The sequence below is a fragment of the Gossypium arboreum genome, unplaced genomic scaffold, assembly GCF_025698485.1.
Source record: "Gossypium arboreum isolate Shixiya-1 unplaced genomic scaffold, ASM2569848v2 Contig00389, whole genome shotgun sequence".
Taxonomy (NCBI): Eukaryota; Viridiplantae; Streptophyta; class Magnoliopsida; order Malvales; family Malvaceae; genus Gossypium; species Gossypium arboreum.
Window position 1 is genome coordinate 1 of NW_026440505.1, and position 25,543 is coordinate 25,543.

At 35.7% G+C, this 25,543-nt stretch overlaps 2 protein-coding genes, 1 long non-coding RNA gene and 4 other non-coding genes across 7 annotated transcripts; 4 read left to right on the forward strand and 3 right to left on the reverse strand.

The window, feature by feature from the left end:
• Positions 1 to 85: 85 nt before the first annotated feature.
• On the forward strand, positions 86 to 1,139 carry LOC128289023 (uncharacterized; the record flags this gene model as incomplete). Its single annotated transcript, XM_053024982.1, has 2 exons — positions 86 to 730; positions 1,027 to 1,139. Coding segments are annotated over 2 exons (702 nt in total), but the record flags the coding sequence as incomplete, so codon positions are not given.
• LOC128289024 (uncharacterized) lies at positions 1,138 to 4,024 on the forward strand. The gene is made up of 3 exons (XR_008278851.1): positions 1,138 to 1,212; positions 2,244 to 2,909; positions 3,366 to 4,024. It is a non-coding gene; the product is annotated as an uncharacterized LOC128289024 (long non-coding RNA).
• LOC128289027 (U5 spliceosomal RNA) lies at positions 3,801 to 3,918 on the forward strand. Its single transcript, XR_008278854.1, has one exon. It is a non-coding gene; the product is annotated as a U5 spliceosomal RNA (small nuclear RNA).
• Positions 4,025 to 5,596: 1,572 nt separating the features above from the next.
• Positions 5,597 to 5,712, forward strand: LOC128289025 (U5 spliceosomal RNA). The gene has a single exon (XR_008278852.1). It is a non-coding gene; the product is annotated as a U5 spliceosomal RNA (small nuclear RNA).
• Positions 5,713 to 21,569: 15,857 nt separating this feature from the next.
• Positions 21,570 to 21,684, reverse strand: LOC128289026 (U5 spliceosomal RNA). The gene has a single exon (XR_008278853.1). It is a non-coding gene; the product is annotated as a U5 spliceosomal RNA (small nuclear RNA).
• Positions 21,685 to 22,266: 582 nt separating this feature from the next.
• Positions 22,267 to 23,115, reverse strand: LOC108488009 (uncharacterized). Its single transcript, XM_017792328.1, has 2 exons — positions 22,495 to 23,115; positions 22,267 to 22,368 (listed from the first exon to the last, which is right to left on the reverse strand). Exons 1-2 carry the CDS (start codon positions 23,113 to 23,115, stop codon positions 22,267 to 22,269), a joined length of 723 nt encoding a protein of 240 aa, XP_017647817.1.
• Positions 23,116 to 24,602: 1,487 nt separating this feature from the next.
• LOC128289028 (U5 spliceosomal RNA) lies at positions 24,603 to 24,719 on the reverse strand. The gene has a single exon (XR_008278855.1). It is a non-coding gene; the product is annotated as a U5 spliceosomal RNA (small nuclear RNA).
• Between the last annotated feature and the right edge of the window lie 824 nt (positions 24,720 to 25,543).

The window sequence follows — 25,543 nt, forward strand, 5'->3', positions numbered from 1 at the left end:
TAGCTCAGGGTTTGTCAGTGTCAGTCTCACTTCTCAACCTCAGGCTGCATCTTCGCCCCTAAAAAGGTTTCAACATTCCTTGCAGAAAGGCGAGGCAGTTTATCAAAGTCTCTCAAGCTGCCAGTGCCGAGTGATAATGTCAGAAACAAGTGATCGGTCATCTTTTCTTGTCAAGAAAGTCAGGGACAGGAGAAATGACAATACTAGTTCATCTTGTGAGTCTGATATTGAAATTGTCTTTGATTCCAAGCATGGTGTGGGAAATGGAGGGGATGTTGTGATTGAAGGCTCCAATTTGAAGATATCTCCATGTAGAATAGCTAATATTGATCCACATGATAAGAGATCTACTTTTGTTAGTACATATGAACCTCAAAAAATTCATTCTCCCCAGGATGGTTTTGTTTTAATGGAGGAAAGTTTTCCAGCATGTCCTGGTGTAATTCAACCTTTAGTATGGCGCTGGCCCAGTATAGACAAGATGACAAAATTTAATAGAAGTGATCTAGATTCAAAATCTGCTTTTGCAATTTTTTCTCCAGCTACAGCTGTAGGCAAAAATGAAGATAGGATTCTGTACTTTTGGATAGGGAAGTTTTATCATCATGAAAAAAGCTTGATTCAGTTAGATAGCAGGCAGGTGCTAAGGGATAGAGATGATATTGACTGGAACCAAGTTGGTTATGATGTTCTAACTCAAGTGGGTCTGCCAGAGGACATCCTTGTGAAGGTATGGATTAATGTTATAAATATTTATGAGGGTAATTGATTTGCTATTTAAATCAAAGGATATAGTTATGTTTATGCCAGGGTCAAATCAAGTTTGGATCCCTCTTGTTGTCTTTGAGTTTGATGCTTTTGGAGATGTAGAAAGCCTGTTTACTAATAGGAGAAATATATAAGATTAGTCACTGAACTCTTTTGCGACACATTCTGTTTGATTTTGTTATGTTCAGCCCATAGAAAAGAAACAAATAATCTGTACTACTTTCTAACCTTCTATTTTTGTACATTGATTATCAACAGATTGTCAAAGAAGATGAAGAACCAACAGAATTTCTTGAGTTGCTGAGGACATTTTAGCTCTGCTGCAATTAAGGAGAAACCTACAAGCCAATAGATTTTATAAATCATCTTCCGTTTCTTCAAATGGCTTAATTTTGCTCTGGAATTTCAGGCATCAAGCCTAGTTCCCATGGCAAAACCAATGTGGTACTAACCTTTTCTTTTATAATATCTTACTTGCTGTATGTAGTTTCAGAAAAAATTCTGCTATATCTGTGCAATATAGTTCTGGTTTGGTAGCTTTCATGCAGATTGGTATGGTAAGCTTATGCTTCTTCCAGCATCAGTTGTATGCAAGGATTTTAAGATACTCCATGTAATGTTTCAACTAGGTTAAATTTTTTGCAGATATTCTGAAACATTGATATTCTTATGGTTTTCTAGGCCTCAATTGATCATTAGAGGGTAGTTTCTTGTGATAGAATATCAAATTAGACTACCACAGGATTTCATTCCCATCATTTTCAGTGTTTACTCGGGAGCTAAATTTTGCACCACTCCATTGTCAGTATGAAAGCATGAATAAGACCTATGCAACCATTTTGATTGGCTGTGCTAGACTTTTGCATATATCTTTTCATATTCGTTGTAAAAGTTCACTTCCAGGTTGGTTTTACTTCATTAACTAGATTTCAGTTATATAGTTAGTACATGAGGAGAATGAGTTTAAGATGTCAATCAGAATATGTTGTCTATGAAACTATTCTTTAGAGGTGTGGAATGGAGTGATTAAAATGTTAAAAATTCTCCATGTATGTAAAAGCACAAGCATGTAATATTGAGCATTTTCAGCTGTGAAGTTTAGAGTTACAAGTGTACGCTGAAGCTTAATGCAGCTGTGGCTGTGGACCTTGATGATCTAGCAATAAATTCTTTTTCAGTCATAGTTAGGTGGACAAGGTCACAGGCTTGAATGTTTTTGTGAGCACTTTAAAAACGTAGATTGTTGCCATCTATGGCCATTCACCTTTTTGACCACCGTCACTTTAATGGTTTTGGCTCAGTTTGTATTGGGAAAAACTTGCAATTGCATATTTTTCACTGTACTAATGTCCAAGTAGGATGGTCAAAAAATTTACTTTCTCTTACCAATATTGAAAAATCTAGGCAAATTTACCCTACCATGTTTACCTCATCATTTCGAATCTATATATTGAAATGTTTTTGATTGTTTGCAGGTAACAGCTCTTTGGAAGGATCCTGTGGCAATTCACCCTGGTTGTACAGCATCGTTAACACCGCCATAACTGTTAGTCATTTGTTTCACAGACTGTTATTGTATATTAAGTGTTGGTAGAATCATTTGTTCCAGACAAAATAGATAGCCTGTAATTTCCCATCTTTTGGGCTACTTTATGTCTTCCAGTTCGCACAAACTGTTCAATTCACTACTTTCTGCATAGGCAGGTTTTAACAGTCATTTTTCTCTAAATGCAAATGCTGGATTCAGATCTTATCTCTCTCTTTCTTTGTTTTGCTTATATAAGATATATTGTTCTGCCATTTTATGGGCTTGAAATTTGCCCATCAGTTCAAGAATTGAACATGTTCAAGGTTTTATGGATCAAGAAACACAATCTCTCAAGTATGGATAAACTACTTGAAAGTAAGAGTTCTCTTTAGTGAATGTTCATTTTGTCCTTTTCAAATGCCCTTCTAGGATGACCCGTACTTAAAAAGCCCTTTATACAAGGAAGCACTAACAGGGTTGGGCATTCAATGGAATTCCCGTTGGCTACTGTATTCGTGGCATCCACCACCACCACCACCACCACCATGAGTTTGAAGCTTCTAGTAGATGCTAAAGGGAGGAGGGTTCTGTATGCCAAAGCTACTATTGTAAGGTTGGCTTGCATTAAAAGACATGGTTGAATGGCTTGCAAAGCTTTATGAGAGCTGAAAATTTGAGTGATACTTGCATTCAGCCAGCAATAAACAAGGATACATTGTTGAAACATCTAAATCTTCAGGCATACAAATACAATCATCGGCAACACATATTATACTGGTGTTTGAATGCTCGTAGAGACATTTGTCGATTTTATTATGAAAGTGATCTGGCACATAGTTGCCCTTCTTGCTCTAATGACATGAACGACCCTGCAACATTTGTAATCCCCTTCAAGTAAGCTCCCAACTTCATCTGGTGCAAAGAGGGTGGCTACGTGAAAGGGCTTGTTATTTATAAAGAGAAAGTGGTTACTGTAGGGCATTAATGAGAGGAGCAGCATGATCCCATTTGTTTATAAGTTGCTGTAAGAAACACAGGTTTCATGGCACTGGTCTGGTTTTTGTTTCAGGGTCTGGAGTTAATCAAGGCATCGCCTACAGTCCAAGCCTCTGCCAGCTGATGTATTGTTTAATTGATTTCATATTTTAGATGTCTCTTGAACTGTTTTGAACTCAAATGGTTCCTGTTATTATGTTGCTTTGAACGAAAAGGCAAACAAGGTTTTCGAAAACCATTTTCATTATATAAATTCGGCCACGGAAATGATAATTTCGGGAAGAAATACTTCAACGAGGGAGAAATTCATTGTGTAGAGTTTAGAGGGTACTGTGTTTTATGAAGATAACGCATGAAAAATAAGGGGAAATGAGGTTGGTGAAGTGTGTGAATTGGCAGAAGAACCGTAGAAGCTAGAGATGAGTAGACTCCCACATGAGTAAGAAACATAAAGCAGCGCCCAACAGATTAATATAAATAAAAGCGCAGGCGAAGGATAAAAGTACGGAGCCGTGCGGTGAGTACAGAGCGAACTATTCTTTCGCCTTTTACTAAAGAATACCGTGTGCTCGCCGCCCAAAGCGGTATACGCCAGTTTTTGGAAGGTTGGTCCTTTTTTGGAACGCCTCACTAATTTCTAGTCTTGAAACATTATTTATTTATTTATTTATTGTATTTATGAAATTTTCTCTTGGACGAAATATTTGAAACTTTGAATTTTGTGTGTTTTAAGTGTTATGGTGCTATTTATTTATTTTCAAATATTTTCTTTTAAGAAACAAATGTCTTCGCTTTCAATACTTTTTAATTATTTTTTAGTTAGAGATCTAATTTTATATTATAATTTAGCATTATTTTTTTAAACACGTTTTAGCACCAAAAAGAATCTAACAAATATGTTGGAAAATTGAAGTGTAGAGACATTAAATTCTATTATTTAAATATTTATGGTCTTTTTCACTTTTGATCCTTCTATTCTGCTCATATTTTGGTTCTAATTTTCGTAATCTACTATTCCAAAATGATATTAGCTGGTCCAACATTTGGATAAAAATATTGATATGAAATAAGTCAAAGAAATCTATTTTGACATAATAGAAATGATTATTTTAAGAAAAAATCGACTTCAACACTTTTAATCAAAATAATTAAGCGTGTGAACTATGTAGATTAATAAAAGACGAGGGATTGAATTATGTCAAATGTTAAATTTAAACAAATTAGAGGGACTATAACCACAATTTGACATAAAAACGCCATTGTTTTCGTTTTATTAACCAGACTTCAGTTATGGTGCATGACGAGAATGGGTGCAAGATGTAAAAAGCACAAGCACATAATGTTGAGCGTTTTCAGCAGTGAACCTCAAAATTCTACACAGATTCTGAAGCTTAATGTAGCCGTGGCTCTTCACCTAGGTGACACAGTAATAAAATCTTTTTCAGTCGTAGTTGGGTGGACAAAAAGGTCACAGGCTTGAATGTTTTTGTGGTGGGTCACTGAAAAGATGTAGATTATTGCCTTCTATGGCCATTAACTTTAAAGGTTTGGCTTAGTTTTGTGTTGGACATTCACTGAATTCCGATCACCCCGCCAGCACCACCACCTGAATTTGAAGCTTCTGGGTTTACAAACTTTTATGAGACAGCTGAAAATTTGAGTGGTACTTGCATTCAGCTAGCAATGGTAATTTATTTATTAGGAAAGTGATCCAACATATAGTACTTGCCCTTCTTGATCTAAAGACGACTAACCCCCCAAATAAGATTTCAAGTTTCAACTTCATCTGCTGCAAACATGAAAGGGGTCGTTACTCCTTACTTATAAAGAGTAAGTGGTTGAGGGGAGGATCATTATCCCATTTATTTAAAAGATGCTGTAAGAAACACAGGTTTCATGGCACCGGTCTGGTTCTTTTTTCAGGGTCTACAGTTACTGAAGGCATCGCCTACAGTTATATCTCTTGAAATCTGTTTTGAACTTAAGATGGTTGTTATTTATATTTCTTTGAACGAAGAGGCAAACAAGGATTGTCGAAAACCATTTTCATTGTATAAATTCGGCCATGAAAATGATAGTTTTGGGAAGAAATACTTCAATGAGGGAGAAATTCATTGTGTTGAGTTTAAGGGCACGTGTTTTATAAAAGATAACGCATGAACAATAAGGGAAACGTGGTGAAGTGTGTGAATTGTCAGAAGAATTGCAGAAGCTAGAGATGAGTAGTCCCACATCGCTAACGACCGAAAGCAACGCCCAACAGAGTATTATAAATATAAGCTCAAGAGAGATTGAAAGGCACGGAGCCGTGCGGTGAGCACAGAGCGAACTATTCTTTCGCCTTTTACTAAAGAATACCGTGTGCTCGCCGTTTAAAGCGACATACGCTAATTTTTGGAGGGTTGTTCTTTTTAAGAACGCCCAATAAATTTTTAGTTTAAATAATTTCTTGGTATTTTAATCTGAAGGTGCTATTTTTCATTGGTGGAGGTTTTCGAATTTTAATCTTCTCCTATTATCAAAAATGATAGCAAGGCTTATTTTTTTAATATATTATGTTAAATAAGTTGATAGAAATGACACGGATCAGTTTACCTTTTAACAATTAGGTAAAAAAAGTTGAATGTTCGGATAGAAGTAGTAAATGAAAGTAAAAGAGAAATGGTTATCTTGAGTGTATATATGCCATCTATGATTCTAACTTTTGTAAACATTTCAACATAATATAAGTAAGTTTTGAAGCCCAACAAAGTTTCTAAAAACTACAATTTTTCTTGTTAGAATTTAGAACCATAGGTGTTCCTTGAGCTCTAACGTATGCTATTTGTATATGTATACACTCAATTAGATATTCACAGAAAACAATCTTTATTGTATGTCTTACATTAAAATCGCATTCTGCTATACTGAATCAAGAAAAAAAGCTTCTAACAATTTATAAGGAAATCTACTCTCTGTTGGTTATTAAATCAGTATACACCAACCCTTCACTACAATATACCTTGCACTGTGATGAGGAATCTCCTTTGACAACCATGGGAGAATAATAAATGTGGGGTTATTGAAAGTTCCCATCAAAGTCAAGCATATCAATTCTCTCAATTAGATGAAAAATAAATAAATGATAGTTAAACTTGGGATAGTTGAGCACTCACGTCAATTAAACAATAGTTAAAGTTGTAGGCAAATTTGGGAAAATGAAAAAATAAAAAATGTATTTAAATTAGAATAATTACCTAGATTGATGATGATATTATAACTAATCATTCCTTTATGATTCATTTTGATTGTTTCCATTTTGACTTTCTTGATATGTTGTATGAGACAAACGATTGTTTTTTAAGGCGATTTCTGAAACACTAGCACAACAGTAAGTGCCTATTAAAAGAAATGAAAAAAAATATATATATATAGTGACTTAATAATAACATTACAATAAAGTATCTATGCTATACCTTTATGGCATCCATATTACACATTTACATTAATAATAAATAAAAAAAAACGATAAATATACATACTATACCTCTAAAGGATTAGGGTGTTGTCCCTGCAATGGCATCAACAAGCTCTCCAAATTTTTTGTAATCTTTCAATCTTAGCTTTCATGGTTTTATCTCTTCATTTGTTGCTGCTGGTAGGGAAGCACCAAGTCCATGATTAGAGCAAATAGGATCGTTCTACTTGTTGCTTTTGAGATTATTCATCCAATGGTATATGTTGATATTTGTAATTATTTTTGGTTTATTTGGACACTTGAATTTATAAAGAGATTGTTGTCTCTTGAAAGAATATCACAAATTCGATTAACTAGAATTTATAATTGATAGATTATTTTAGGTGAAAATTTTAAATAAGTCTGTTTTTTCAAATTATTTAAATGATGAAGAAAATATTATTTCAATAAATAATCATTATTAAAAAAATTGAGAAAAATTTATCACCTAAAATTATCTACCAAATATAAATTCGGATTGATTTGAATTATAGAACAATTGTTGTAGTTGATATCATTATAAAAGACAACGATCTCATATTTCGCCACCTCCACCACCGTGATCATGAAGCTTCTGATAGATACAAAAGGGCAAAGGGTTATATACGCCGAAGCTGGAAAAGATTTTTGTTGATTTTCTCTTCAACCGTTCAACGTAATGTTATTGCCTGTTAGTACTGTTATGAAGTTGCTGAAAAAAAAAATGCATGGTTGGATCCCTTGGAAACTTTTACGAAAGCGTCGAAAAATTGAATGATTCATTCTTTCAGCCGACAACAAACAAGAACATCTTGTTGAAACCTAAATATTCTTCATGATTAGCAGCCAATACTCCTGTCTTGTTGCCAGGCATTCAATCATCAACACCACAAAGCTTTTACAGTGTTCATATGGTCGTAAAGGATCATCATCGTATGATTATTATGATGGACTGTGCGGTAGGAGGTGTTGTTTTGTATTACACAAATGATTCGACAGCTACTTGCCCTTGTTGCTCTGGGATCATGAACATCCCTGCAACATTTGTACACCTCCCACCAAACAAAGTTTCAACTTCGTTGCCTACTACAAAGGAGGGTTATGTGAAAGGGGTCGTTATGTATACGATCATGGACGATCTTACGGTCACGCCGATGTCGACTATTTCGATCATAGCTATGCTACATAAGTTCAACCTCGGGCAAGTCGAGTCTCTGGAAGAGAAAGTGGTAAAATGTAGGCATTATTATCCCATTTGTTTATAAGTTGCTGTAAGAAACATACAGGTTTGATAGCTTTGATTTGTTCTTATGTTTTGTTTCAGGGTTTGGAGTTGTTGAAGAGCATCGCTAGAGTCGAAAACTGTGCTTACTGATGTATCCTTACCAATTAAGTACTTAAAAAGTATTAAAGGGTTAAATAGTTTTAATCCAAAAATAAACGGCCATTAAAAAATAAATCCGCCCAATGAGAAGTTGCCACGCATGTGGCTATGATATTTTCATAATATATTTTTTTCAGAAATTAATATTAGAATTAAAATTTTTTAATTTAATTTAATAATGTGGTGATGTCTCTTTCCTCCCAATCTCTCGTTCACTCCTCTAACTTTAAAAATGTTTTAGGATTTGAAATTTAAGTGAATTCCTATCGATGTTTAAGGTTGGGTATCAATGGTTCCAAGGTGGGAACTAGTGGCAAATCTGGGGTTGTAGGACCTGTCTTCCCTAAAATATAAATTTATTATTTAAGTCCTTAAATTTTTAAAAAATTAGATTAGTAAAAATAAAATTACACTTTAGACCCTAAAATTATAAAAATTAGATTTAATTATTTAGAAATTATAAATACATAGACTATAAAAATTAAAATTTTATTTGTCCACCTAAAATTTATTCGACTTTGCCTCGGTTAAAACCGCCATTCATCGAGGAAGAAGAAGAATTTGACGACGGTCGACTTGATGATGACAACTTTCTAGTCGGTGATGAAATCTTTAGTCGGTGACTTAATAATTAGATTATAATATACTCAAAAAAAAAAACAAATGTGTTTATAAAAATATTTTAAAAATTAAATGAAGCATTAATTGAAATTATATACGCATTAAAAATTATGATATTTTGTGCTCAAATACTGTAAAATGTAATTTTCTAGATTCCACATTAATTGAAATAATAAAATAGATATCACCACAAAAACATTTATTATTATTTACCTTGAAACCATTTATTTTTATAAAAGAATAGTTGTCGAGAATTACTCAATTGAGTAAATTTTTAAATATAATATAAATGTAGAAAAGTTGGATTAGATTTTCATCAAGAAAAATAATTAAAAGTTAAAACTAAAATTAAAATTGAATCTTTGATTTAAATAAATTCTGAAAATAATATATATATATTTAGAGGTTACTGTTTGAGTTAACATGTAATCTCAAATCCTTGTTGCATTTCCATCGTAACTATACAATGTCATTATCAGTTCTCTGGAGTTGGCTAAGTTGGATGATTTTAGTTTTTATAGAAACTTATGTATAATTGGTATTTTATTTTTGAATCAAATAAATTGTTCTTTATATCAGTTCATATGTATTTGCACTCGAAATATATGATTGCTGTATATGAAATAGTCTGGGTACATTTGAAAATTGTCGCATGAATGCCATTGGTTTCTTTTGGTATGGTAGCAGCTGGTTCTTACATAACAATTTATATCTTGATGAGATTGTTAGGAATCGCAGGTGCTACGACGGCCCTGCATTAGATCCGGTCATTACTCAGCAAGTTCGCTAATAAGTTCATCTCTTGCCTAGTCATTAGTGTTTGCTTCAAAATGGTTTATCGACTAGTATCGAACCCCGTATTGTTAGAGTAACTAACTAAGGATTGGTTCAGATCGGTTAGTTTTGGTAAGTCTCATAAGCGTTAGTCGGTTGAGAAACTCACTTGTATTTGTTATATAAGCACATATGCTGTCGAAACAATGAGAGTGAAATATATGAATCGGTCTTCTTGATGTATACTGTTTCTCTAGAGTTTCTATTATAGTTATCGTCAATTTGCTCTAAAAGACATGGGACAACTCCACTTTTTCTTGGGTATTTCGTTCATCATACATCACAAGGGTTGCTCTTAAGCCGAAAAATACATTACGTACATACTTCACAAGACGGCATGTCAGCGATCGACTACACCAACACCTATGGTCAAGACTCCAAAGCTAGTTGCCTTTGATGACAGCCCGCCATTTGCTGATGGCCCCTTGTACCGAAGCATAGTCGGCATGCTTCAATATGTGTGCATTACTCGTCCTGATTTATCATTCTGTGTTGATAAGCTTAGTCAATACATGAACGCTCCTAGTGAAGCTCATTGGACGGCTGTTAAACGGGTGTTGCGATATCTTCTAGGTACTTTAGATCATGGATTGTTTCTCTCCAAAGGCCAGTTTGAGTTAGTTGGCTATTCTGATGCTGATTGGGCTTCCTCAGTGGAAGATTGGCGTTCCACCACTGGCTATGTTATCTATCTAGGGTTGAATCCCATTACATGGTGCTCCAAAAAGCAACCTGTTGTCTCTCGATCCTCCTCTGAGGCTGAATACCGTAGTCTCGCTAACTGTGTGGCTGAATTACTGTGGGTTAAACAGTTGCTCGATGAGCTGGGTATGCCTCCCTGCCAGTCTCCAGTTGTCTGGTGCGACAACACCTCTACCGTGTCAATGGCTGCAAATCCTACTCACCATGCTCGTGTAAAACATGTCGAGATTGACCATCATTTTGTTCGTGAGAAGGTAGTTGATGGTACCCTGCTGGTCAACTTTGTTCCCTCTGAAAAACAGGTGGCTGATGTTCTGACTAAACCCATCACTCCCAAGCAGTTTGCAACTTTTCGTCGCGCTCTTTGTGTGTTGTCCAGCGCTGATGTTTCTTTTTCACCAAAAGGAGTTGAGAAAACCAGGAGAATGTTAGAGTAACTAACTAAGGATTGGTTCAGTATCGGTTAGTTTTGGTAAGTCTGTTAAGCAGTTAGTCGGTTGAGAAACTCACTTGTATTTGTTATATAAGTACATATGCTGTACAGAAACAATGAGAGTGAAATATATGAATCAGTCTTCTTGATGTATACTGTTTCTCTAGAGTTTCTATTATAGTTTAACACGTATTATTGTTATATTTCATGATTTGTCGATTGATTATGTTTTATTTTTTGATATCGGTATGCCATCGTAAATCATTATCCGGCTACTAGTTATTTAATTCCTCAGCCCGGGGTTTCTTGGCAAGATATTGTTAGTGAATCTTCATTTGTCCTTTCCAATCCTCTTTATGGATCATTATTGCTAAAAGATATATCTCAATATATTAAGCAAGCGGGATTCACCGGAGTTCCTACCATTTCTTATCGACTAATTCAATCCATGGCGACCGCCACCACCGTGAGTTTGAAGCTTCTGATAGATACAAATGGGTAAAGGGTTCTATATGCAAGTGGAAAAGATTTTATTGATTTTCTCTTTCAACATATTGTTATTGCTGTTGATACTGTTATAAGGTGCTTACACAAGAAGGCATTGTTGGATGCCTCGAAATCTTTACAAGAGCATTGAAAAATTGGGCGTTGCATACATTCTCTCGACAACAAACAAGTATACCTTGTTGAAACCTACATATTCTTCAAGCTTGCTTGCCAATGTTCCTCTCTTGTTTCCAAACATCGAATCATCAACAACACTAGGGATTTACCGATGGTCGATGGTCTATTTGCCCTTCTTGCTTTGGGGCCATGAACTTCCTGAAACACTTGTAAACCCACAAAATAAGGTTTCAATATCATCGTCACGCAAATGAGGGTGCATATGTGAAAGGGTCATTACTTATATAATCATGGATGATTTGGCGGTCACACCAATGTCAACAATTTCAAGCATAACTATGCTAAGTAAGTTCAATGTTAAATAAGTTGATGCATTGGAAGAGAAAATGGTTGATGTAGGCATTAATGAGGTGAGCTTCGTTTTATCTTGTCTCATTTATAAGTTGCTATCATAAACAAAATTTTCATGACTTTGGTCGGTTTTGGTTTCAGCTTTAGGGTTGCTCGCTCATGTCCAATGCTATAACTTGTTATGAAGTAATGCTAAAATTATCAATTTAACATCTCAATATTGTTTCCAAATGACCTAAATTGCAAGAACAAAAAGAACCACTTGTCAATATGATACTATAATCTCCAAGTTTCAATTTCTAAAATGAAATTATATGAGCTTGAACAGATTGCTCATTAAATCCAAGACTTCATGAATAGGCTCGGACTTTATGGAGGATTCCTTCTTCCCACCAAGGAAAACAAGAGAAGCACCGCTTTTTGTCGCATGGATGCCCTAAGCAATTCTACTCCCTATTACACAAACAAAGCAAGTTTAAGCCAATGTTATTAATAATGGAGTGTCAAACAAGAATCAAAAGGAAAAAAAATCTTGTTTTACCCCATTAGCTCCAACGGCAATGACTTTCTCTTTAAGATCACCAGCATCCTTTATGTTCAAGTGGTTGAGCAAAGTGATAATAGATTTAGCAGACATAGGCCTCACTCGCCGATCATCCATTATCATATAAGTTACTGATTCCTTAACAAAACCTACCCCTACCTTGTCTCCAAATTCACAAAAGTGAAATAAAGGTACATTGGATGGTAGCAAGAGAACAACAAGACAAAACATTTGCCATATACTTGCGACAATCCTCTTTTGGTTTGTAGTTACTACACCTGTAGAATTCGTGTATATTGACGATGACATGGATGGCCACAACCGAGGTAATCGTAAACACCATAGTTAAAAGCTTGAGTCTTCAAAAAGATGTTCATTATTTTTTCGACAAAGCATATAGGAATTGCCCAAATTTTCAATGCTGTCGTAAATGTTTCCAATACACCCTGCTGTTCCTTGTTTACTAAGGAGCCTAATCACAGTGCCAACAGGCAATAACATAGTACTGAATAGAAAATCAGCAAAATCTTTACCAGCTTCTGCTGTTGAAACATTGGCAGCAACAACACATAAAAATAACATCCTATTTGCTTAAGAACTAAAATGAAACCAAGAGCAAAGCAAAGAACTTGAGCACTAAAAATGGATGAGAAAATCAGCAGCAATTTTCATTGATTGATGATAAAATAAATACAAAGTTAACAAGTCAAATGACCATTACCAAATAATTTACCTACTCCCACTAATAAGAGACTTAAGCTAACTTAAATTACAAGACAAAGCAAACCGGTATGGCCACCTTATATCCATCAAACTCAAATAAGAAAACTAAACAAAAATTACAAACTTTGATGTCAAGTTACAAGCTAACTTGACCAAGTTACATATGAACCAAAATAACAAAATGAAACAAGGCTAAGCTTAGTTGTCGCTTTTGAACTCAGCTCGATTGTGCCCTTTAGGCTGAGCTGCTACTGCTTCATGCATCCTTCCAAGCTGCCAACAGTCCAATGTTGCATTGCAGGCCAAATCTCAAAGCTCCTCCTTGGACTGTATGCAACAAACACCTATTAGCTTCCTTAATGTTTCAAACCTTGCTATACCAAGTGGCTTAGTCAAGATATCAGCCAATTGGTCTTGTGAACAACAATGCACTAAGCTGACTTCTTTAGATTGCTCAGCTTCTCTAACAAAGTGGAACTTTATCTTAAAGTGCTTGGTTTTGCCATGAAAGATTGGATTCTTGGCTATGGCAACAGTCGACTGATTGTCAACCATGATCTCAGTAGGATCACATTGGTTCTAATTCGATCGTCAGAACTTCGAGCCAAATGGCTTGATTCATCTTCTCTGCTGCTATGTATTCTCTGCAGTGGATTGAGCAACGTTTGTTGCTTCTTTGAACTCCAACAAAACACACTCGAGCCAAGGGTGAAAAAGTACCCGATGTGCTTTTCATATCATCAATACAACCAGCCCAATCGCTATCCTAATAACCAACCAGCTTCTCCTTTTCTTTCTTAAACAACATACCAAGCCTCAAAGTTCCTTTAATGTATCTCAAGACCCTCTTGGCGTACTGAAATGCACTACATTACAACAATGTATAAACCTTGCCAACAAACTCACAGATGCATCAAGTCGGTCGGTTGCTCAAATAGAGCAAGCAACCTACTAAACTCCTATATTCCTTCTCATTGACCCTTACATGATCACCAATGCTTGATGCTTCTCTCCTTGAGCCATAGGTGTGTTTACGGCTTGCAATTTTGCATGCTAAACTTGTCAAGTATCTTTAAGACGAATGCATGTTGGCTAATGAAAATCCCTCGATCGATCTGGTTCACTTTTATACCAAGGAAGTAGGTCATGATCCCCAAATCACATATCAAATACCTCTTGCATCGTGCTTTGAACTCATTGACCAGAACATCCTTGCTTCCAGTCACTAGCAAGTCATCGACATAAATCAAGACAATCAACAATGTCTCATCCTTGGATTTCTTCACATAAAGGGTTGGCTCATTCAGGCTTTTCTCAAACCTGAGCTTAGACAGGTAAGCATCTACCCTATCATACCATGCTCTAGGTGCTTGTTCCAACCCATATAGAGCCTTCTTCAGCCTATAGACCTTGTCTTCTTGTCCTTGGACTTGGAAGCCATCTGGTTGCTCTATGTAAATCTCTTCCTTGAGAAAGCCATTCAAGAAGGCTGACTTAACATCAAGTTGATGTATTTGCCATTTCTTTTGTGCATCAAAAGAAAAGTAGCTTGATGGTATCCAACCTTGCAACGGGGCAAAGTTCTCCTCAAAATCAACTCCATATCCGGCAATACCCTTAACCACCAACCTTGCCTTGTGTTTGTTTAATGAGCCATCAATATTGAATTTTGCTCTAAAGACCCATCTAACTCCAATAACCTTCTTGTCCGATCTCTCAACCAAGTCCCAAGTCCGATTCTTTTGAATCATGTCCATTTGCTTCCATAGCTTTCTTCTAATTCATGTCCCTATGCTTCTTCATAGCTCGAAAGTTCCACAATGGCTACATTGCATCTCCGATAAACATCAAGCAATGGACCTAGTACCTCTCACGGAAGGTCATCAACATTGCCATTACTAGGCTCACTTTCAATTAGCTCCAAGTTGCCTTCACCAATCCTCTTCAAATTGCCTTGCATTCGAACCATCCCGTTCCAAATCTTCTTTTCATCAAATCGATGTCTCTACTTACCAAAATCTTCCTTGTTCAAGGTTCATAGACTCTATAACCTTTCTTGTCACTGCTATAGCCCACAAAATACAAGGAACAAACCTCTTCTCGAGCTTGGTCCTTCTTTCGCAGTATAAGGACATAGCACACACATCCAAAGACCTTCAAATGAGAGCAGATGGTTTGAGTCCATGCCATGCTTCAAAGGGTGTCTTATCCTTGACAAGATGTGTTGGGAGCTTATTGACCAGGTACACCGAGCTATTGATGACCTCTGCCCAAAATGAGTTTGGAAGCTTACTTTGGAACAAGAAACACCTAGCCATATCCATTACATCCTATTCTTCCTTTCACACACTCCATTTTGTCAAGAGTATACATCGTGGTTAGTGATGATAGATCCCACCGCTCACATAGCCTCTTGAATCTATCGAGATACTCACCCATTGTCTGCTTCTTAATGTCTTGATCCTACAACCAACTTGGTTTTCAACCATGGCTTTGAACTTTCCAAAAGCTTCAAACACATCGACTTCTTTCAAGAAGAAAATCCAACTGAATCTGGTTAGATCATCAATGAAAAGTACAAAGTACTTACTTCCATTCAGTGAAGGGGTCTTCATTAGGCTACAAATGTCAGAATGCACCAGCTCAAGCTTCTCTCGAGCTTTCCATGCTTGATCAACTGGAAAAGGAAGCCTAGCTTGCTTGCCAAGTTGACAGACATCACAAACACCTTCAAGTGGCTCGACGTTGGTCATATCCTCTGCCAAACCAAGCTTATGCAGCGAATCAAGTGACCTAAAATTGGCATGGCCTAGCCTCCTGTGCCATAGGCCAGCACTGTCACTTTGGCTCAAATATGCCTTTTTTTCAAGCTGACTAACATCCAACATGAAACACTTGTCTGCCATAGGTACTTTGGTAATTTCCTGACTAAGAAAATCTTCAATAACACAGGAACCACTTCTAAAGAAAAAATAAGAGCCTTTTTCAACCAACTGACCAACACTGAGCAAGTTTTGGTCTATATCGGGCACATACAACACATCAGTAATCAGCTTATTGCCTGAGCTTGAGCTAATCAACACATCACCCTTGCCTTTAGCTTCAATTAAGCTCCCATTGCCAATTCTGATTCTTGAGCTGAAACTCCTGTCAAGCTCCTTAAACAGGTTCACATCAGCAGCCATGTGATGTGAGCAGCCACTATCTACAAGCCAACTACATTTGGCTTTGCTTGTGGTTGCAAGGGAAGATGCACTGAAAACATGCTCCTCCTGAGCTTGGTGATCCTCAGCAGGATGTGCCTGATCTTGTTGCTGTACTGGTACTTTGCCTTTGTTCTTACAAAGTTTCTCAACATGACCATATTGCTTGTATTTCCAGCATTGAACATCTGGTCTTCTCCAATAGTTTCTTTCTGAGTGTGTGGTTCTTTTGCAATAAGTGCATGGTGGGTAGCTCTTCTTACTTGAATCCCTTTTGAATTTGTCCTTTTTGTCAAGCCAAGGCTTCTTGCCTTTTTGATTTGCATTGGAGCTTTCTTTTGCCCTTGCTTGGAAGGCACCCTCAGAGTGTTCTTCCTGCCTATTAGCCCTTCTCTGCTCCAAAGCATAGAGTGAGTTCACCAATTTTGATAGAGAAATGGTGGTGAGGTCTCTCGAGTCCTCCAATGAGGATATCTTAAACTCGAATCTCTCAGAAAGTGTGGTGATTACCTTCTCAACCACCCTACTTTCAGCAAAGTCTACACCAAGCAACCTTATATTGTTCACTGTGGCCATTATTCTATCTGCATACTGCTTAATGGTCTCAGCATCTTTCATCTTGAGATTCTTGAAATCTCTCCTCAGATTAATCAGCTGTTGCTGTCTTGTAACGCCTCACCGAGACCGTCGCGAGTCGAACACGAGGTGTTAATAGACTTAATTCATTACTTAAAACTCAAACAATTTATTTTTAAAATTTTCAGTCAAGCTAACAATCTGTGTCATAGTCGCTTAAAAATTCATATCTCGAGTTACAAAACTCGAAATCCAATTATGTAAATTTTCCCTGAAACTAGACTCATATATCTATTTACTAATTTTTTTTATAGAATTTTTGGTCAAGAAAATTAGTACAGTTTATTAGTTAAATTCTCCCCTGTTTCAGAGTTTAACTGCTCTGACCTCTGTGTATTACGAATCAAATATCTCCCTGTACAGAGTTTCAATGACTATAACGTTTGCTTTTAATAAAACTAGACTCAATAAGGAATCTGTACATATAAATTATGACTTCTAATTATCTTTGAAAAATTTATGGTGAATTTCCAAAGTCAGAACAGGGGATCCAGAAATTTCTATGGCCCTGTTTCACAAAAATTTAAACATCTCATAAAATATAACTCATATACCTGTTTTGTTCCATCCATATGAAAATAGACTCATAATTCTTCAATTCCATATATTATTCATCATCTAATTGTATCTCTACTATTTTTAGTGATTTTTCAAACTCGCGTCACTGCTGCTGTCTGAATCTATTTTATGATAAATTTTACCTATTTCATGGTTTCCATGGATTAGCTAGCAATTTAGCATACATAACACCAAATATGATCATGATTAGCCATTCCAATGGCTAATCATTACCAATCATTTCCATACCACTCAATAACCATATCATAAGACCATATACACAAAATGATTGTAATGCTATACATGCCATACTCAAAATATACAAGCCATTATGCCAAGATGGTATATGGATAGTGTGAGCTGCCTCCGACCGTTCCGATTTCGAGCTGGCTTGTCAACACTACAAGGAATGAAAAGGAGGAGTAAGCATAAATGCTTAGTAAGTTCACATGCAAATAGCAAGTAACATAACTATATAAGCAAACATAAAACATCATTTGCATAATCATCACCGAGACATTCATATCACATTTTCATTTATCATCTTACCATATTGTTGTTATATCGAGTTTTTAACCCGAGGGTTAAGTACATACCTGTTCAAAGTATTCATTTCACAACACTTACCAATACGCTATTTCATCTCGAGTATTCCTCCGCTTGAGTAAAATTTTACCCGTTGAACACATCGAATATAATTGGATACATGGAAAGTTTGCACATAAGTGCCACATATGTAGCCAAGCTACTATGTAACCCGCCATAAGCAACTCGGACTCAACTCAATGAGCTTGGGCGTTCGATCCATGAGTGAACTGGACTCAACTCAACGAGTTCGGATGCCTAGTTACATCTCACGAACTCGATTCAACTCAACGAGTTCGGACATTTGCATCCATAAGTGAACTCGGACTCAACTCAACGAGTTCGGATGCTCAACCATCCTAGTGACATGTCACTTGTATCCTAATCTATTCCTAAGGTTCAAACGGGCGTTTTCCTCGATCACACATCTTTGCCATCTTCCATGGAATATCGAAATTGATACTTCGGTGATAGTTCATACTCATCAAGTAATTCACACAATTACATATTATTCAACAATAACCACAAAGCATAATATTTCATGATAATAATCAACATCATATCATATAAACAATATTAAATTGCTTAAAATGACAATTATGTTACTACATTTACACATGGCTACTTTTACCATTTCGTCCCACAACTTGGTATTTTCCCCATTTTAGCCCAATTTTAGTTTTCCTTGCTCTATCATTTAAAATATAGTCTAATTAGGACTCACATTATTCAAATTGACCCAAAATCATATTTTGGCAAAATTACGCTTTTTCCCTAAACTTTTACATATTTACACTTTTGCCCCAAAGCTCGTAAATTAAACTTCAGCCTATTTTCTTATGTTTTATGACATGCTGATCATTTTTCCTTCTATGGCAATATCAAATTCTCACTCTAACATGTACTTATGACTATTAGGTATTTTTACCGATTAAGCCCTTTGCTAGTTTTCGCTTAAAACCGAGTAGCACAAATTGTCTAACATAATTTAAAACCTCATATTCTATCATAAAACACCAAAATACACAAATTTCACCTATGGGTATTTTTCCAAATATAAACCCTAGGTTAAATTATTGCTAGCATAAGCTTAATCGAGCTAGGACTCCAAAATGTAAAGAACTTGAAAAGCGGGGCTAGAATGGACTTACAATCGAGCTTGGAAGCTGAAAAACCCTAGTCATGGTTTCTCCTTGCTATATTCGGCCATGGGGTTGAAGATGAGCAAAATTGGCTTTTAATTTTGTATTTTAATTCATTTTACCCCTAAATGACCAAAATGCCCTTACTACTAAACTTTCCAAAAATTCCATCCTTATCCAATTTTTGTCCATAGACTTAGAAATTGGTAAAATTTCTATTTAAGACCTCCTAATTAATATTTCAATACAATTTCATACTAGAAACTTCTAGAATGAAAGTTTTACAAATTATTCGATTTAGTCCCTAATTTCAATTTAAGCACTTTATGCATAAAATTTCTTCACGAAATTTTCACACAATCATGCAATCATATCATAGACCCCAAAATAATCATAAAATAAATTTTCTATCTCGGATTTTGTGGTCACGAAACCACTATTGGACTAGGCCTAAAATCGGATATTACATGTCTAGTCTTCTCGACCCCATGAATTCCTCCTTCAACTTGTCCCAAGCTTGCTTAGGTGAGTCACATGCCATAATGCGAGTAAAGATCACATCGACACTCCATTCGCAAGTAGGCCATGGCTTTAGGCTTCTTGGCAGACTCCTCAAATCTTGTCTCATCCGAGCAACATGGGATTGGCTCTCAATGGAGGTGGCTCGACATCATTCTCCACTACACTCCACAAATCATATGCCTGAAAGTATGTCTTCATTTTACCACCCAAATGTGGTAGTTCTCGCCAATGAACACAGGAGGTGGAGGTGGTGTAAAGCTCATCCCTCGCAACAAGTTCAAGACTTGGTTTCCTACTTTCTTAAGCTTGATTTCAAAAACAAACAACAACCAACAAAAGAAGGCCCTCAAAGACTTAGGCTCTTGATACCATTTGTTGAAACATTGGCAGCAACAACACATAAAAATAATATCCTATTTGCTTAAGAACTAAAATGAAACCAAGAGCAAAGCAACGAACTTGAGCACTAAAAATGGATGAGAAAATCAGCAGCAATTTTCATTGATTGATGATGAAAATAAATACAAAGTTAACAAGTCAAATGACCATTACCTAATAATTTACCGACTCCCACTAATAAGAGACTTAAGCTAACTTAAATTACAAGACAAAGCAAACTGGTATGGCCAGCCTTACATCCATCAGACTCAAATAAAAAAACTAAACAAAAAATTACAAACTTTGATGTCAAGTTACAAGCTAACTTGATCAAGTTACATATGAACCAAAATAACAAAACGAAACAAGGCAGCTAAGCTAGTTGCTGCTTTTGAACTCAGCTCGATTGTGCCCTTTAGGCTGAGCTGCTACTGCTTCATGCATCCTTCCAAGCTGCCAACGGTCCAATGTTGCATTGCAGGCCAAATCTCAACATCTGCAAACGGAAGTCTGTTAGAATTTGGGTCTATAAAAAGCTTCAAGCTGACAGTGTTGGGATTGGAGGCAGCCATGAAAAGATGCAATAGATAGAATAATATAGGTCTCCAATACAATTACTGTGTTGTTAAATTTCGCAGAGTATATGCTTTATATATAGAGATTAATTTGCAGTAACCAAGATGAATGGAATGGCTAATGCATGTACGTCATATTTTGTTGAATTTCAAGGGACATTTAGAAACCTCCACAATAATTACTGATTGGAGTGTTGAGAATTCAACGATCATATTGATAGTTCTTTGTACCAGCTTACATTCTCCGAACCAGCACCAAGTCGAAATAAGGGACTAATCCAGTGAATCCAATACTGTATACTAATCAAACAATCTTGTGGGGAAATTAACAGTCAAGTGCAAAATTTAGACAGCAGCAGTTTTCTCAGCAGAGGAGAGAGGGTGTTAATAGTAAAGAGGGCATTTACCTCATTTTTTTATGTAAGATCGCTAGCAAAAGGTTCAAGCTAACAGCTATCATAAACAGAACTTTCGAGCATTTTGTAAAGAGTGTATTTTTCCATACTGTTAACAAATATAAACAAATTGAAGGGATTCTTTCAACTGATTTCGTGATTATATTTCTATTATAAAATATCTCAAATCAACACAATCTTTGCCATATGGTCTTCAGCAACAGTGATGGTTTAAATTCCTTTAGAATAGGCTGTTTCTTCAGCAAGTGCAATTTATAAACACGTCGAAAAATATCAATTTTTCCGAGTAAATTTTTAAATAAAATAAAAAATTAAATTAAAATATTGTGAAAGTATAAACACATAAATTTAAAATTACAAATATTTAAAAGCTTAATCAAAACAGAATAATAAAAATATAAGGTTGATAAATAAATAACTTTTATTTAGGTTGTTAAAATTATTATTTAAAAAGCTTCCAAATTTGTATCTTTATATATTCTTTAATTATTTTTAAAGTAAGAAAATAAATTAATCTTGATGTTTATAGAGAAGAAAACCATAAACAACTTACGTTAAATTTATGGGCCGTTCCAATAAAGGAATTATGCCTCCAAAAATAGGCGTATACTGCATTGTGCTGCGAGCACACGGTATTCTTTAGTAAAAGGCGAAAGAATAGTTCGCTCTGTGCTCACAGCGCAGCTCCATGAATGAAACGGTCTATTTTTGCTTCTATTTATAGGAGTTTGTTGGGTGCTGTTTTCTGTTTCTTAGACATGTGGGATTCTGCTTTTCTCGAGCTTCTACAACTTTTCCCTTGTTTTTCATGCCATAGTTCCCTTTTCTGGTAATATTTAGGTGCTTCTTCCTGAAACTATATATATATTTTCCGTGGCCTTGTTTATATGAAGAAACTGGTTTTGAAAAGCTTCCTGATTTCCCGAGCCTTTTATTAACTACTTTATACTGAGTTTATACCAAGCAAATTTTCAACGCTCTATTAATGGTTTGCAGGGCATCTAACTATGGATTTTATAGGAAGCAACCTTATAACAGTATGAGCAGGTAATAACAATGCGCTAAACAGCAAATTAATGGAACCTCTAAATGGAGCTGCTTCATTTGGATTAACTTCCACAGCGAATCATCAATGAAATTGAATCTGTTACCATATAGAAAATCAAAAGTAAAACCAATGAGCATCCCTTCTTGGACTGAGAGACTCATAAGACGGTCTTTGCAAACTGAAAATCAACCAGCATATCCTATATCACGATTGAATGTACTCAAGAAGAGCTGCTAGCATCACTTTCGCCCGCCTTCTTCTTGAGGAAGGCATGAGTGAGCACAGTCTTCGACTGCAAAGATGCCTTTAGTAACTTCACACCCTGTTTGCAGAAAAGCAAGTTTAAAACCAGCGTTGCATAATCGACAATGAAAGAGCCTCACATTCTTAAAATTTCTCACTTGTTATATAAAAATAAGGCAGCAAATCAAATGGGGTTATTTCTTACCTCATCTATTCCTATATTTATGGTTTTCTCTTCAAGAACCCCTACATCTTTTATATTGAACTTGTTGAGTAAAGTGAAACAAGAAATGGCTGACATGGGCGTTACAACAAGATCATCCATGATTATATATGTAACAACCCCTTTCACATAACCTCCCTCATTAGTAGATGACCCCTTTCTTGGATTCACAATGGTTGCAGTTTGAGTCATAACATTTTTGCAGGAAGGACAAAGGGATTTAGAATCATTGGAAACATAGAAACCACAGTTGCCACGATAGTAATAATTACCGCACAGATAAATTCCGATGGGTTTCGATGATTCAATTGTTGGCAACAAAGGAGGCACATTTGCAGCATTGTTGGGAACTATAGGCTTCAAAAGGGTGTCTTTGTTTGCTGGTGAGTGAATGTAGGTATAGTTCATATTCTCAAGGCTGTCGTAAAGGTTTCCAAGGGAACCCACCATCTGTTCTTTGGTGAGAAGCCTTATGACAGTACCAACAGGTAATGACAGAATGTTGAACATAAAATCGACAAATTCTTTCCCAGATTCTGCAAATAAAACTCTTTGGCTAGTTGAGTCAACAAGAAGTTTCAAGGTAATAGTGTTGGTAGCCATGCCTTGATAGATATCGTGTCTAGGCTCTTTACAATGACTAATGGGGACGGATGGCCTAAGCAAATATATAACTACTTCACTCAAGATATACTAAAAGACCAAGTCTTTAATTTAGTTTAAACTTTAAACTCCTTTATCCTTTATTTTAAATTTATTTAACTTTATTTTTGAATTTTGAATATTTGTTATTTAAATTTCCTTTATCATAGGATTTATCTTCGTTTTTTAAAATTTCCATCCAAGAGACACAATTAGTAGAACAAAACGTCACCTATTTGATACTATAGTTTCTTCTTTACCCAAGAACTGTTGGAACTAAGAATGAGAGATGAATGAAGTTAACAGTTTCTTGAGCTTAAAGGCTCGATACTTGCTGAGCAAACAAAACAGCATTGGACTTGAAGAATAAAAGAAAGCAAAGAAAAGAGAATTGGATGATAAATTCTGATGATTTTCATTAACAATAAAGGATGGTCAAAATCAAGCAAATGTCACCCAAACATTTACCTAACACCACTAAACTACATTGTAACTTGTTAAACATAACTTGTACATTTTGCAAAGTTGATTTACCAGCTCAAGCTTCACCTAATTACATCAAATATGTTTCGTACTTAGTTCAAATCTGACTAAGTTACAAAACAACAATTAATGTAACAAAACAAAATGAAATACAACAGCAGCAATGTGCTTTAGCTCTTGCATGCATGGTTCGGGCAGATTGTTCTGCTTCTTGATGCTTCATGTGCAGCATGCAGGCCAACTTCAACAAGAACACAGTACTAAGCACCGACTTGGACTGCGATGGTGTCCTCGGCAATTTCAGTCCCTATTTGAATATGTTATTTAAATTATTTGAATTATAAAATTCAACTCGAATTCGTAACTCGAAATTTTTTCGAATAGAATTTTACAAAAAGACACTGAGAATTGATTCCATTGAATTAATAATTGTATAAAGCGTCATCAACTCTGTTTCGAGATGGCCAACCATAAAGTGGCAAATACATATGGCACAGTTCAGGTTATAAGCAATCTGGCGAATAGTCCAAGTCTAAGTCATTTGGTGGACAGTCTGAAAGTGCAAGAATGTTGACGGACTCTCCATATGCGACAAGTAAGAACAAGCTCGCCGATGCTCAAGCTGCGCATTGTATGGCGAACTGTACTGTGAAGCTGCCGACCATTTGGCGGATTGAAGACATGTGGATTGAATTCGCCAATTGCATGGAAATATTTTGGTGCATGTTGCACAAGTTATATTATACGTGTTAGATAAAACAAATTTTTTCAAAATTTGTTTTAATTGAATTAATGAAGTTCTAACACTATATAATTTATATTTGAAAATGAGGATGAAATATAAAAATCATTTTGGATTGCTAATCTTCTTTATTTTGCTTTCTTTGTTCATAAAACCAATAAACTCTTATTCTTGAAGCAAATAAAAAAGACAGCCATAAAAGTTCAAATTAAATTTGTGGGCCATTCCAATAAAGGAATTAAGCCTCCAAAAATAGGCGTATGCTGCCTTAAGCTGCGAGCACACGGTATTCTTTAGTAAAAGGCGAAAGAATAGTTCGCTTTGCGCTCACAGCACAGCTCCGTGAGTAAATCAGTTGATTTGCGCTTTCATTTATAGCTGTCTGTTGGGTGCTGTTTTCTTTTTCTCAGAATGTGGGATTCTGCTTTCCTCGAGCTTTTACTGCTTTTTCCCCTTATTTTTCATGCTTTATTTTTACAAAACATAGTTCCCTTCTCTGCTAATATTGAGGTATTTCTTCCTGAAACTATATGTTTTTTTCTTCCATGGTCTATTTATATGAGGAAACTGGCTTTTGAAGGGCAAGTATATGTTAGATCAATTTCATTATAAAATTGACGATTAGCTCTACAAGCATCCAAATGCCGGTATAGTGTGTTGTTGATTGCATTTGTATGTTTGGCAACAAGAGATTTTGAGGTTTCAACAATGTATCCAACCACGGATTTTATAGTAAGCAACCTTATAACAGTACCAGCAGGAAATAACAATATGTCCAACAGCAAATAACTGGAACCAGCCATGTAACATAAATGGAGTTGATTTATTAGGATTAACCTCCACAGCAAATCATACATGACTGAACTTAATCGAATCTGTTACCATATAGACAATCCATGTTATCCAAATCTGGGACAAATAGAATACCGGTACATCTGCATGTTCAATTTTTAGATCACTTTAAGCATAGGACTAAGGTGGGGGATTTGATCTTCTGCACAAAAAGAGGTAAAACTTAAAAAAAAAAACAGCACAATTTTGCAAATCTCTTTCCTAGATTCCGAGTTTGACAATGACACAATTGCAAGAACAAAAGAACCATTTCTCAATATGATACTACAATTTACTGGTTTCAATTTCTTAAATGAAATTATCTGGGCTTGA

Coding starts and splice junctions, on each gene's coding strand:
- LOC108488009 (XM_017792328.1), bottom strand. CDS start 23,115: ATGGCTACCAACACTATTACCTTGAAACTTCTTGTTGACTCAACTAGC. Junction 22,369..22,494: donor TAAATATAGGAATAGATGAG/GTAAGAAATAAC, acceptor TTCTGCAAACAG/GGTGTGAAGTTACTAAAGGC.